This window comes from Saimiri boliviensis, chromosome 6 (genome assembly GCF_048565385.1).
Source record: "Saimiri boliviensis isolate mSaiBol1 chromosome 6, mSaiBol1.pri, whole genome shotgun sequence".
NCBI classification, from domain to species: domain Eukaryota; kingdom Metazoa; phylum Chordata; class Mammalia; order Primates; family Cebidae; genus Saimiri; species Saimiri boliviensis.
Genome location: NC_133454.1, coordinates 47,583,508 through 47,597,985, shown reverse-complemented (window position 1 = coordinate 47,597,985; position 14,478 = coordinate 47,583,508). Strand labels below are relative to the sequence as shown.

The 14,478-nt window shown below is 40.5% G+C and overlaps 1 protein-coding gene across 8 annotated transcripts in view; it reads left to right on the top strand.

The window, feature by feature from the left end:
• The window catches only part of ALG9 (ALG9 alpha-1,2-mannosyltransferase), a 98,674-nt gene that overhangs the window by 15,928 nt on the left and 68,268 nt on the right, over positions 1-14,478 (top strand). For all 8 annotated transcript variants that reach the window (XR_744271.3, XR_012518035.1, XR_012518036.1 and 5 more), the window contains exons 6-8: positions 1,968-2,103; positions 6,222-6,309; positions 6,472-6,577. Coding sequence is in view for 5 of the 8 variants with exons in the window: in XM_010334580.3 (XP_010332882.1) it covers positions 1,968-2,103; positions 6,222-6,309; positions 6,472-6,577 (330 nt within the window). In the remaining 3 variants the exon portion in view is untranslated. The remainder of the gene's footprint in view (positions 1-1,967; positions 2,104-6,221; positions 6,310-6,471; positions 6,578-14,478) is intronic.

Here is a 14,478-nt window from a genome sequence, read left to right as displayed (position 1 = left end):
TACTCTAGAGCATTGGCTTTCAAACTGTGCTGCCACTGAACATTTGTATTGTATAAGCTGAGTCAAGGTGCCCCACTGCCAAATGGTAGTCTGTTCCCAGTTCTCCAGAAAAATTTAGTTACTGGATATAATTGTCTCAATTTTAGTTTCCGCTTGAGTGTAACAGGATCTAGCATATACACTGAGTATACACAAAAACATAGTACGTGACACAAAATTATATACTTACTTTTCCCTTATTGAATATATCAAAATTGATGTTCTGCAGAGATGTCAGAGCTGTACTCCAGAATGACTTTGAGAGCCTGTCCTAAATGCATCTGGCTCTACCCTCAGATTTCTCTGCTCCCTTTGTCCTCTACACTGGCAGCTGGAACTGACAGCTTTGGATGGCATCACTATTATTTGACATTTATTGGTAAAGGGTGTACCTCACATATTTTTTAAGTTGCTTTGATACTTCTTTTTTAAAATCTTTTCAAGTGACAAGGTCTTGCTCTTTACCTAGGCAGGCTGGAGTGCAGTGCACAATCATAGCTCACTGCAGCCTTGAATTCCTGGGCTCTAGCAGTCTTTCCACTACAGCCTCCCAAGTAGCTAGGACTATGGGCATGCACCACCATGCCCAGCTAGTTTTACAATTTTGTGTAGAGATGGAGTCTCACTGTGTTGCCCAGGCTGGTCTCAAACTCTTAGCCTCAAGCAATCCTCCCACCTTGGCCTCCCAGAATACTGAGATTACAGACATGAGCCACTGTGCCTGGTCTGCTGCTCCTACAATTGATCTTTATATGTAGAAAGTTCCTGAGGGTATCTTTGTTTTTGTAATCTAATTTGAGAGACAGATAAGTTGAAAGTATCTTTTCATACAGAGCCTCTGAACCCTTTGCTGAGTTTTAAAAAATCTCACTGCCTATTAATTGTGGTTGTTTTTGTCGCTGATACTGATTTTTCTTCCCTACTGAATCAGACTTTCTACAGCAAAGAGGCAGATCTGCATTTCTGTTTGGAGTTACTAGAAACACTTTAATCAATTGTCATTGTTGCAGAGACCCTGTACTCTCTCCTCTGCTATATACAACAAGGTTGAGGTAGGTGGAACTAATTAGGGGACTATCTAAAGGCCATACTATCTGTGTCAGCAGATAGAGGATGCAAAGCATTGCTGCCATACAATATCTGGCCCTTGAGGAGTCTTCCTAGAATTTCTGGGGCTAGAGGTTAGGACCAGGACAGTCTCAGAAGACTAACGGCAGATAAGCTTCTTCAGAAGTAAATTGTCAGCAGTGGCTCTAAGTCTTTTAAAGCATATTCCCTGCCTGGAAATATAATCTTGGGGTATTCCTAGAGCGCCTGGAATTCTGTAAGTTTTTTATTTGAGGTATAGGCTGGGAGAGGAATTACATGGTTAGAATTGTATAATTGGGTTGGTACCTAAAAAAAACAGGAGTGGGAGGCTGAGTACAGTGACTCATGCCTGTAATCCCAGCACTTTGGGAGGCCAAGGCAGGCGGATCACGAGGTCAGGAGATCAAGACCGTCCTGGTCAACATGGTGAAACACTGTGTCTACTAAAAATACAAAATTTAGCGGGGAGTGGTGGTGGACACCTGTAATCCCAGCTACTTAGGAGGCTGAGGCAGGAGCATCTCTAGAACCAGGGAGTCAGAGGTTGCAGTGAGCCAAAATAGTGCCACTGCACTCCAACAGAGTGAGACTCCATCCCAGAAACAAAGAAAAAACAGGAGTGAGAAATTAAGAATCACTGAACTTCCTTTTTATTTTAAAGGAATATCACTGTGCTGTCCTTTCTAATATAGCATTTCCCAAAATATGTTCCTGGTTATTGACATTTTGTCATGTAGATATTTATACTGCAAAATTTACATTTAATCAGTTTTTAATTGATACCCAATTAACCTTGAGTTCTTGTTCTTCTGCCTTTTTTCACTTTTTCACTCTTGCAGCATTCCTTCCTAGTAGCTTCTGTATGTACACTACGTTGATAGCCATGACTGGATGGTATATGGAAAAGACTTCCATTGCTGTGCTGGGAGTAGCAGCTGGGGCCATCTTAGGCTGGCCATTCAGTGCAGCTCTTGGGTAAGAAATGAACAGTTCTTCTCCCACATATCTCTGGGCATATAGTAAATGTTAATGTTGGATTAGCTCCATATTGTCTGCATAGAATCTAAAGTTTATCAATAGGGCTTTCAAAGATTCTGGGAAATGGAAGAATATGTCTCTTACTTACTGTTATGATTAATTCTAATAAGAATAGTGAAGAGCCGCGGTGACTCAGGCCAATTGTCCTGGTGCTTGAGGAGGCGAGGCTATGCGTTCAAGGCCAACCTGGGCAACATAAGAACCTCTCATTCATTAAAAAAAAAAAAAAAAAAGAATAGTGACCAGTGAGCATCTGATATGTGTTAGGCACAGTGAAACCCTTTGTAAACCTTATCTTGAAACCTTACAACAACTCTGCAGGAGAAATAAAATTATTAGTGCTTTATAAATGAGAAAATAGACTCCAAGAGTTTGAAGAATTTACCTTTAAGATTATGTTTGCTTTTGAATCCAGGCCTTTTTGAATCTACAGCTGATATTTTCTTCACACAGCACCACCCTGTTCTGTGCAGTTTTTCATTCACTCAGCTTTGAAATCTGAATTTCCTCCAGTTTTCCTTCTTTCTTGCCCCCAGCATTTTCCCCGACAAGTTCTTTCTGTACTCTTTGTTCCCACTACTTCTGTTCTAGTGTGTGCTGCCTTAATTTCTTACCTGTACCATGGGTAATTTAGAAAAATATTTTAATCTGATGTTAAGGTTATTTTAGAGGTATATCTTTATTATAACAAAAAATAAGTACCAGATTGTATGAGATTAAAATAATTTCTTTCTTTTTTTTTTTGATACGGGATTTCACCATGTTGGCCAGGATGGTCTCGATCTCCTGACCTTGTGATCCGCCCGCCTCGGCCTCCCAAAGTGCTGGGATTACAGGCGTGAGCCACCACACCCGGCCAAGGTTAAAATAATTTCTAATTTTCTTCTCCCCTAGCTCAATCCTCAGATAGTCACTGCTAATATTTTGGTGTATATCTTTCCAGAAAAATTATCCTGTGTGTATAAATGTATGTATACATATCTATCTACATTCTTAAAACAAATGGGAATTATTCTGTCTGTGTATGTCTTCTACATATTAATAAATTTGTATCATTGTTTATATTGGTTGTATAGCATTCTATGATTTACATCATTATTGCCTTATTGGTAGACATTTGCTTTTCATTTTTTTACTGTTATACTCGATGCTTCAGTGAACTTTTTTTTTTTTTTTTGAGACAGAGTCTAGCTCTGTTGCCCAGGCTGGAGTGCAGTGGCATGATCTTGGCTCACTGCAACCTCCACCTCCTGGGTTCAAGCAGTTCTCCTGCCTCAGCCTCCTGAGTAGCTTGGATTATAAGTGCATGCCACCACATGCAGCTAATTTTTGTATTTTCAGTAGAGATGGGATTTCTTTTTTTTTTTTTTTTTTTTTTTTTTTTTTTTTTGAGACGGAGTTTCGCTCTTGTTACCCAGGCTGGAGTGCAATGGCACGATCTCGGCTCACCGCAACCTCCGCCTCCTGGGTTCAGGCAATTCTCCTGCCTCAGCCTCCTGAGTAGCTGGGATTATAGGCACGCGCCACCATGCCCAGCTAATTTTTTGTATTTTTAGTAGAGACGGGGTTTCACCATGTTGACCAGGTTGGTCTCGATCTCTCGACCTTGTGATCCACCCGCCTCGGCCTCCCAAAGTGCTGGGATTACAGGCTTGAGCCACCGCGCCCGGCCTGAGATGGGGTTTCATTATGTTGGTCAGGCTGGTCTCGGACTCCTGACCTCATGATCTGTGTCGACCTCCCCAGATGCTGGGATTACAGGAGTGAGCCACCACACCCTATAGGGTAAATTTTTATAAGGGGAGTTACTAAAAGAATAGGCCATTTTAAATTTTCTTAATTGCCTTTTAAAGGCTGGTTTCCTCACCTCCATTTCTTTCTTCTATTTTGCATATTCGCAAATTTTCATATTCCTCAGAATTTTATCTTAAGCCCTATTCTGTACGTCCTCAGAATTTTATCTTAGGCCCTATTCTGTACTTTCTGCTATCTCTCAATCATCTTGGTGATTCCCATCTCTTTTTTTTTTCCATCTCTCCAACATGAAGGTGATTCCATATCTTAATGTCTAGTCCAGTTATCTCTCTTCAGCTTTATTTATATATTCCCAGTTGCTTATTAGGTAGCTGCTGAATTCATTATCTTCTCTCCATAGCTGTTCCTTTACTTGTGTTTCTATCCCAGTAGATAGTACTGCTATCTCCCCATTACTGACCCAGAAACCTGAAAACTGTGACTCTCCTCTCTTTCCCACCCCTGTTAATTTATTGTGTCTCCTAAATATCTTTTGAACCTGATTACTTTTCTTCACTTCCCTCTGTTCCTGGATCACTACACAGCCTCCTAAATGATCTCCTCATCTCTAGTCTTGACTCCTGTAAATCTGCTCTCCAAAGTCAAACTAGAGTTATGTAACTCAAATGCAGATACAGTTGTATCACCTCCCTGTTTTAAACTCTATGGTAGCTTCTCCATTGCTTTATGTCACAGAGGTTGACTGACTGGCCTGTTTTTGTACAGCCCAATAATTAAATAGTTTTTACATTTTTAAAGGGTTTTTTTTAAAAAACAACAAACATCTACACAGAGAGAAGACTAAGCAACAGATAATATATGTGGCCTGCAAAGCCTAAAATGTATACTGTCAGGTCCTATAAATAAAACGTTTGCCAACCCCTGCCCTGTGGTATCCACACTCAAAGATTTAACACACAAGGCCCTGCACGATCTTGTTTTTACTTCTCCAGCTTCTTTTCATCAGTTCTTTTATTCCTTTCATTCTCTATTCCATCTACATTGAATTTCACTGAGTTCCTCAAATACCTCGAGTGACATATTTCGATGAGTCTGCCTTTGCTGAGATAAGTGATTTCAGGATCACAATCAGTCAGTTAGCAATATACCATCATTCATTGAATGCTTTGTGCTAGGTTCTGCTGATATTTTAGAAATTAGACAGTCATGGTTCCTGTCCTTTTGGAACTCAACATTTTAGTAGAAAGACAGAGATTGGACAAGTAATGAAAAGTATGACTTATCAAAGGAGAAATACAGGTGCTATAGAAATGGAAGTAGTTGGGGTGACCAAAAAAACACAAAACATTAATGCAGAATTTACATAACAACATGGAGGTTCAAATCACAGAAGAGATACTGTGACAGCACATGACATTGCTAAATAAATGATAGATATAATGATGCCATATAAATTCAAAGATAGGGCCAGGTGTGGTGGCTCATGCCTGTAGACCCAGCACTTTGGGAGGCTGAGGCAGATGGGTCATCTCTCAGGAGTTTGAGACCAGCCTGGCCAGCATGGTGAAACCCCATCTCTACTAAAAATACAAAAAAAAATTAGCAAGTCGTGGTGGTACGTACCTGTAGTCCCAGCTACTTGGGAGACTGAGACAGGAGAATCACTTGAACCCAGGAGGTGGAGGCTGCAGTGAGCCGAGATCACACCACTGCACTCCAGGCTGGGCAACAGAGCAAAACTCTGTCTCAAAAAAAAGAAAAAAAAATTAGCCAGGGCCGATGGCATGTGTCTGTAGTCCCAACTACTCAGGAGGCTGAGGCAGGAGAATGCTGGAACCTGGGAGGTGAAGGTGGCAGTGAGCCAAGATCATGCAACTGCCCTCCAGCCTGGGCAACAGAGTGATACCCTGTCTCAAAAAAAAAAGTCTGTAATAACGTTATATTGCGAAAATCCTGGAAATTCTGTAAATCATGGAAGGGAGAAGTCAGTACTTATCTGGCAGGGTAGGTGTAAGACAGTAGGACACATATACTTAATAATATATTTTAGATGTCTTTTACACATAAATGTGTATAAAATGGAATTCATTGCAGCAGCTCAGTAATTATATTTCTTGTGCATCCATGGATACAGAGCACTCTGATGGGTCCTGTGAGGACATCCTCTCACATACCAGGTTTCTTCCCTCACTATAACTGGCAGAGGCATTTTATTCTCAGTTCAGCATGAGGTATGTGTGAATCTGACCTGTCTGTCAGTATTTATTTAACTCCCCACTCTCTGTTTCTGTGTTAAATAGTTTACCCATTGCCTTTGATTTGATGGTCATGAAACACAGATGGAAGAGTTTCTTTTACTGGTCGCTGGTGGCCCTCATACTCTTTCTGGTGAGTTTTCTTTTCTTCTTGTTTTGTTCTAAAGTTGTAATGAAAGCAACTTTGATGTGAAAAAGGAACATTAGGAGTTTATTCTGTTTTTCATTCTCAGGTTTATCCTGTTAGCGTTTTGAGAATGTTTCCAGAGCAAAACTATTTTCTGCTCTGTTTTAGGTGCCTGTGGTGGTCATTGACAGCTACTATTATGGGAAGTTGGTGATTGCACCACTCAACATTGTTTTGTATAATGTCTTTACTCCTCATGGACCTGATCTTTATGGTAAGGCTTTGTGAAATTTGCGGAAGTGTTAGGCGATAGCTTAATTTGCCTGAACTTAAAATTTTTAATTCAGTTGCCTCATTTCATTAGATATAGCATTTCTTTGCTGATATTATCTTTTCCTGAATACAGCACAATAATGATACATAGCCACTCAAATATTTCTCCTTGATTAATGTGATATTCCAATACTGGCTTTTTATTTTTTCTGTTTGTTATTTTCACTTTCAGAGTTTTGAGGACTCTGGGCATGCCATGGCTTTTGATACTGCTTTTTTAAAAATTAAAAGTTACTCTTTTCTCTTTTTTACAGTATTATAGGAGAAGAAAATAAAAACATAATACAGTCATCTCCATATAACTCCTGGGAGTTAGTAATCTCCATTACTAACACCTGGGAGTATACTTCAGACTTTTTTTTTTTTTTTTTTTGAGATGGAGTTTGACTCTTGAGTACAATGGCTTTATCTTGGCTCACTGTAACCTCCACCTCCCGGGTTCAAGCAATTTTCCTGCCTCAGTCTCCCTAGTAGCTGGGATTACAGACGCCTGCCACTATGTCTGGCTAATTTTTTTGTATTTTTAGTAGAGACGGTTTCGCTACGTTGGCCAGGCCGGTCTTGAACTCCTGACCTCAGGTGATCCACCCACCTCAGCCTCCCGAAGTGCTGGGATTACAGGCATGAGCCATCACATCTGGCCTAGACATTTTCTATATATACATACATTTGATGTTACTTTTTCTCTTCCAGATTTGCTTTACTTCAATTCAAGCATAAGGGGAGAAAGTTTGGAAAATCTCTAGACAAAGTTACAGCAAATGGGGCTGGGCTGGGTCAGCATGGGAGGATGGGGAAGTTAACCCGCTTAGGGTTAAGAGAAAAAATGGAATGTCTTTAATCTGGGAATGCAGTCTTCAGTTTACCCATCTCCACTCCTTCCCTGATGCCTTTCACTCCACCAGCCAGTTTCATTTGGCTCCTGAAGGCATTTGAGTTAGTTACAGTTATGGGGGAATGAACTAGAGATCTTTTGGATCAAATCAGCCAAGTCAGCAAACATTTCACAAGAGAGGCAGTTTTTCATTAAAATAATTATAGTCTCTTCTGCCTTAATCTTTTGAGGTTTTGGAGCATTCTGTATAAGTGCTTGCTTTGTGGTTCTGCTATGAAGCAGGTTAAGATTGTGTCTAACTGTACCCCTATCAATTTAAGTCTTATCACTATTCATGTCCATCAATTGCCTGTGCCATTTTGCCAATAGAACTAACAGATTGAACAGGGAGATTTAAAGTAAGAATACGAATGAGATTTAATTGAGCCTCCTGGAATTTTGGGAATATTATTCTAAATGGCAAGTAATGGGTTAAAATAAACAGTGATTTGTTCAGTGGATTGGATTCACAAACTGCACAGTTAGAGAATAATTACTCCTTTATGGCTCTAGGATCCCCAAGAATGTGAGAAAAGGCCCCAGTTTAAGTTTTTGCCTCTAGATGTCTCCTTTTAGCTAGGGAGAGTTTGCATGTTTGTGATTGCTTCATGTTTTAGTTTACTTGTAAAATTTTATTCTTTTTCACAAGACAATCAGAGGTCTTAGATCTAGATTGCACAGTAGAAGTCGTTTCACAGGGAGTCTATTGGAAACACAATATCCACTCTGTGAATAAATTGAGTTAATTTGTGTTAATCTTGAAAAGTTGACTTCTCTACCTTTATAATGGCTTATTGATATTCTATCTCCTTATTTATAAAACCTTTTGTGAGAGACTTATAAAAGTGACAGATTGTTTATGTCCCTCTAGATTGATGAATCTCTTTTTTTGAGACGGAGTTTCGCTCTTGTTGTCCAGACTAGAATGCAGTGGCATGATCTCGACTCACTGCAACCTCCACTTCCGGTTCAAGCAGTTTTCTTGCCTCAACCTCCTGAGTAGCTGGAATTACAGGTGCTCACCACCACACCCACCTACTTTTTGTATTTTTAGTAGCAAAAGGGTTTCGCCATGTTGGCCAGGCTGGTCCCCAACTCCTGACCTCAGGTAATCTGCCAGTCTCATCCTCCCAAAGTGCTGGGATTACAGGCATGAGCCACTGTGCCCAGGGATGAAGCTCTTAAATCTAAGAATAATCAGGCTGGTAGGGAAAGTAGGAAAGAAGGAATAAATTCTGATTTAAGTTTACAATGCTAGTTTAATAGAGGATCAATCAGGAACCCCTGTAGTAGGTTTTGAGATCCAGCAGAGCAATGACAGTCTTTCCTGGGACATTGGCATTTGCTGTTCATTTCAGTCAGCGTTTTACTGGGAAACAATCCTTGGGACTTCTTTCTGCCTACTTTAATGAACCTGGGGTATCTTCAGTTCAGATTTTGCTGTTTTGGATGTCCAAAAACTGATCACTTTCCTAGTGGTAGCAAAAACTTTGTTGAAACAGAGAATTGGCATACCAACCATGAACAGGACTGATACAGTGCTGTGGTCAGCCAGACTTCAGGGAGTTATTCCTTCATGGCAGGATTTTTGTGCTCTTACTTCATCTTTAAATTTGGTTTAAAAAAAAATTGTCTGATTTCCATTCTTTTTGGTGTTCTTGGGTTTCTTTGAGACAGGGTCTTGCTCTGTCACCCAGGCTGGAGTGCAGTGGCATGATCTCGGCTCACCACAACCTCTGCCTCCCGGATTTAAACTATGCTCCCTGCTTCAGCCTCCTGAGTAGCTGGGATTATAGGCACCCACCACCATGCCGGGCTAATTTTTGTATTTTTAGTAAAGACAGGGATTTCACCATGTTGGCCAGGCTGGTCTCAAACTCCTAACCTCACATGATCTGCCTGCCTCAGCCTCCCAGAGTGCTGGGATTACAGGCATGAGCCACCATGCCCGGCCTAATTTCCATTCTTTTAGAGTGTTAACTCCTTTTTGGTTTAGGAGGCCTGCAGAGAGAATACTTCTGCTATCTTAGGAGTAGGAATTCCTTGTGTATTCCAGACTTATAGTAAAGATCTGTCAAGAATAAATGAATGGATGAATTCTGGAGTAGCCACTGGGTTACATTTGTGTGTCATTTACTGTTGTATCCTAGAATTACTTTAGTTAGACCTGTTGTGGTGCTAGCTTGAGGTTTTCTTGATACCAAATAAAAATAATATAACAGATATAAATAAAATACTTTTTATTTTTTTGAGACAGAGTCTTCCTCTGTCATCCAGGCTGGAGTGCAGTGGCACAGTCTCAGCTCCCTGGTTCAAGTGATTCTTCTGCCTCTGCCTCCTGAGTAACTGGGACTACAGGCGCATGCAACCATTCCTAGCTAATTTTTTGTGTTTTTAGTAGAGACACTATCACCGTGTTAGCCAGGATAGTCTCAATCTCCTGACCTAGTGATCCGCCCATCTTGGCCTCCCAAAGTGCTGGGATTACAGGCATGAGCCACCGTGCCCAGCCCAATAAAATACTTCTTAAATCAAAAAGTACTTTATGATTATCAGCTATTTTTATTATAATTGGTGAGTCCATTCAGTAAATATAAAAGACTTGTCTTTTACTAGATGTTTTGATGCAGTAAAATTGTCAGACAGTGAGATAGCATGTTTTTTGTATTGGAAATGCTAGACCTTTCACTTTATTACATGTTGGGCACCATTTGGCACCATTTGGCATTATTTTGGCATTTTACAAGAGTCTCCTGCACCAGGTGCCTCATTAGCTATGTTAGACACACAGTTTCTTATCTGAAAATTAAAAATGCATTGTGCTATATACACCATAGAATACTATGCAGCCATAAAAAGGAACAAGATAATGTCCTTTGCAGGGACATGGATGGAGCTGAAAGCCAAACTAAAACAGGAACGGAAAACCAAAGACTGCATGTTCTCACTTATAAGTGGGAGCTGAACGATGAGAACACATAGACACAGAGAGGGGAACAGCACACACTGGGGCCTGTGGAAGAGGGCAGAAGGAAGGAGAACATCAGGAAAAATAGCTAATGCATGCCGGGCTTAATATCTAGGTGATGGGTTGATAGGTGTAGCAAACCACCATGGCACATGTTTCCCTATGTAACAAGCCTGTACATGCTACATGTGTACCCTGGAACTTAAAAAAAAAATTTAAACAGGAATAAAATGCATTGTGCTTATAGTTTTTATATACATCTCTTAGTGCTATTTCTCATGTATAAGAATATGCTAACCCTATTAATATTTCTTGAATGGATGGACAAATGGACTTCAGTTAAAGAAACATTGAAGGCCTGGCACAGTGGCTCACTCCTGTAATCCCAACACTTTGGGAGGCTGAGGTGGGCAGATCACTTGAGGAGTTTGAGACCAGTCTGGCCAACATGGTGAAACCCCATCTCTACTAAAAATACAAAAATGAGCTGGGCATGGTGGTGCACACCTGCAATCTCAGCTACTCGGGAGGCTGGGGCACAAGAATTGCTTGATTCCAGAAGGCAGAGGTTGTAGTACGCCAAAATTGCACCACTGCACACCAGCCTAGGCAACAGGGTGAGACACTGTCTCAAAAAAAAAAAAAAAAAAAAAGAAAAGAAACATTAAATACATTGCTCTTGAGCATTAATTTTGTGTCCTCATAGTACTTACTGTCCAGTTAGGCTGCAGACACACAAATAGATAATTGCAGGACAGTGTCTTTTAGGTGCTATAGGGGAAAGATAGGGAATCATAGGAGCAAGTCCCTCTGGTAGTGTCAAGAAAGGTGTGGCTCTTGAGCTGAGCCTGGAAGGAAGACTAGGAGTTTCCTTAGTTAATGCTAGGGGGCAGCATTTCTGACAAATGGAATGTCAAATATAAAAACTTACTTTTATAGCATTGGTTGAATTTTAGGTAGAAACTGTTCAGACATGAGCAAGGTCATTTCAATCACTCCATTTCGGTTACAGTCATAGAAATATTTACCGTCTCTATTGTTCCTGGTTTTCTTTTTTTTTTTTTTAGATGGAGTTTTGCTCTTATTGCCCAGGCTGGAATGCAATTGAGCGATGTTGACTCACTGCAACTTCCACCTCCCAGGTTCAAGCAATTCTCCTGCCTCAGCCTCCTGAGTAGCTGGGATTACATGCATGCACCACTATGCCTGGCTAATTTTGTATTTTTAGTAGAGACAGAGTCTCTCCATGTTGGTCAGGTCAGGCTGGTCAAGAACTGTTCCTGGTTTTCAAAGGGGCCTTTCTATACTTTCCTGGCTAGGTAGCATGTAGTAGTGACACGCTCCAGACTTGAGCTGACACCTTTCGTTTGAAGCCAGGGAAAATAACAGGAGTAAATTTTCAAAGATGTTAATTACAATATCATCTGATTATTGAAGGCCTACTGTGTGCCAGAAGTTACTCACATACCATCTTCTTCCCCTCACAAAAACTCTGTGAGACAGGCATTATTTATCTTTATTCCTGGATAAAGAAACTGAGGTTGAGATGGTGAGGAATTTGCCACATAGTTAAATAAGGAGCAAAAGTGGGATAAGAGTTGTCTGACTTCAAAGCCTGTATTTCCACTGAAAACAAGACCCTGAGCAAATCCCTGGAGTTTGGCTACTGAGACGTTACCAGAGAATAAACTTGTAAAAACAAAGAGCGTGAATTAAGGGTGGTAGAAGATAGGATCCAATCTATAGGATAGTTGGAAAGTTATACCTGTGAAGGTTTGTGCATTTTGTGTTGGAGTGATCAGGAGCCCCTAGCGAGCTTGGGTGGCAGAGTGGCATGCACACTGCAAGTTCTCCTTTACATGGGAGTGCTGTACCAGACCCTTTTGTTGAAGAAAGGAGTGTTTGGATAAGGTAAAGAAGACTTGGCACTGAGAAATTTTAGAATAGGGTGGACTGGAATTGCTAAGTCTTAGGCAAAATATCTCTGTGGAGTCAGAGATCAAGAGGTCAAATTTAATGTTGCAGAAAAGAAAGTGATTGGTCTTGGCACTGATTTTGCCTCTCATAACATTTCAAATTCTCAGATATTGATGTTGGCAAGTATTTTTGTCTGGTGAGTGAAGAGTGGTGCTCTCTGATGAAGAGTGCACAGGCCTGGAGAAGGCATGGGAGGACACTTAGAGGAAACGCTCTTCCCTCAAAAAGAACAGTCTGCTCAGGATGCCACTTTGCAGCTTAGGACAGGATCCCATTGCCTGTTTATGTGTTTTATCAACATCCGTCTGATCACTGGATGGAAAGTTTTGGAAGATAAAGGCAAATGCCCTCTGTTAGGAGGCCCACAGGTTTCCATAATTGCAGAGGCAAGGGAAGAAGCCCCAGTGGGGTCTTATCAGTCCTGCTTAGAATTCACTGCCAGCCAGAACTGTTCTAGAGCCTTTCCTCTTTTATTAATCATTTCTGTTGAACTTTAGTAGCTTTTCCCTCTCGGTGGTACAAATTTGACATTTATAAGGATGATTTACTATAATGTAGTGCCTACAGTTCTATAAAATTATAATTCTGGAAAGTAGTTCTCGTTTATTCAGTCTATGGAACAGTAAACATGATCCCTTCTTTTAGCTTCGTTGAAAGCTCCCCTTAGCTCATTTGACTGAGAGGACTTAAGGCACTTTCCATAAAGAGGAAGGCTGGTGAGTCACTCCCTGCAGAGACCCTGCTGCCAGCTTTCCTTCACCTAAACATCTAGCACCAGTTTAGCGCTTAGCTTGTCATTCTGACGTGTTTTTTTGCATAGTTCAGCTCTAATGTTTTCTAAGCAGCAGCATTTAATATCTCCCTGGAAAGAGATAAAAGTTTATACCTTTTTCTTTTTTAAGGCAGATGTGTCATCAAGCAGGGGAGGACTCTGGCTAATAGAAGTCACTCTTTTTGTTCCCTTTTGCCCTTGTTTTTAAGACTGTTGACACTTGAACCTTCTTCACTATTGGCTTATCCCCCAATTTTTGCTCCATCTTTCAGGGAAATAACAGTCTATTACGAAATGTTCATGACTTATTTGGAAACTTGATTTATGAGCTCTCAACACATAAAAATGATTGTGTTTACCAACTTAATACCTTTGTTTCCTCATCTCAGAGTACAGTATACTTAGATAAAAAGATAGCTCGAACAGGAGGGTGCGTAAATTGTGTTAGAGACAGATATTTGCTGGAAGCTAAAGTGCTTTCCTGAAAAAACAATTTATATTTGCAAATATCAAAGAGACAAGTAGATTTTTCCCTATTGGTGCTTAACATCTGTAATAGATAACATAAAAGATAACCCCCTTTCTGTCTGGTCACTCTGTGGTTTTTCTTCACACGCTCAGATTTCCAGAATCCTGTTAAGAAAAAGGCAAGTCAGAGGTTGCTAGCACTGCCTCCATCCTGGTGGTCAGGAGAGGATGGTGCAAAAGCTTACCTCTCTGGAAACTGGATCCTAAAGGACTTAGTTTAGAAAATATGTTGTGAAATTTTAATTGAAATTCAGAGAAGACATTTTTTATTTGAGAATAAAACCATCCATTAGTTTTCTGTAACCCAAATGCATATTTGTTAGGAATACAAGATTAAAGTGTCTGTAATGAACTGGGCCTGGAATAAGACCTCTGTTCATGAATAATCTCCATCATTGTATTTAGACAGGAAGGAGTGAGCTCCCCCAAAGGTGACACACAGTTGAACTTGAACTCTTCCTTAGTGTAACCTCCCTCCCTCTTCTCCCCTAAATGTTTCTAGCATTATGGGTTTGGTTTCTAATCTTATTTTGCTGTGCAAGCTGCAAGAATGTCAGGTTTTTCTGACTATTCCTCTGCCTTCTGATTACCCTTTTAAGCAATGCTGATTGCAGGAAATTGCTATGGTGCAAGGCGGGTGTCACAACGCACAGTGATTAAGACCCGCATGTGTCATTCACTGCTTGATTGAAGTAATCATACAGAGGGAAAAAGCAGATGAAA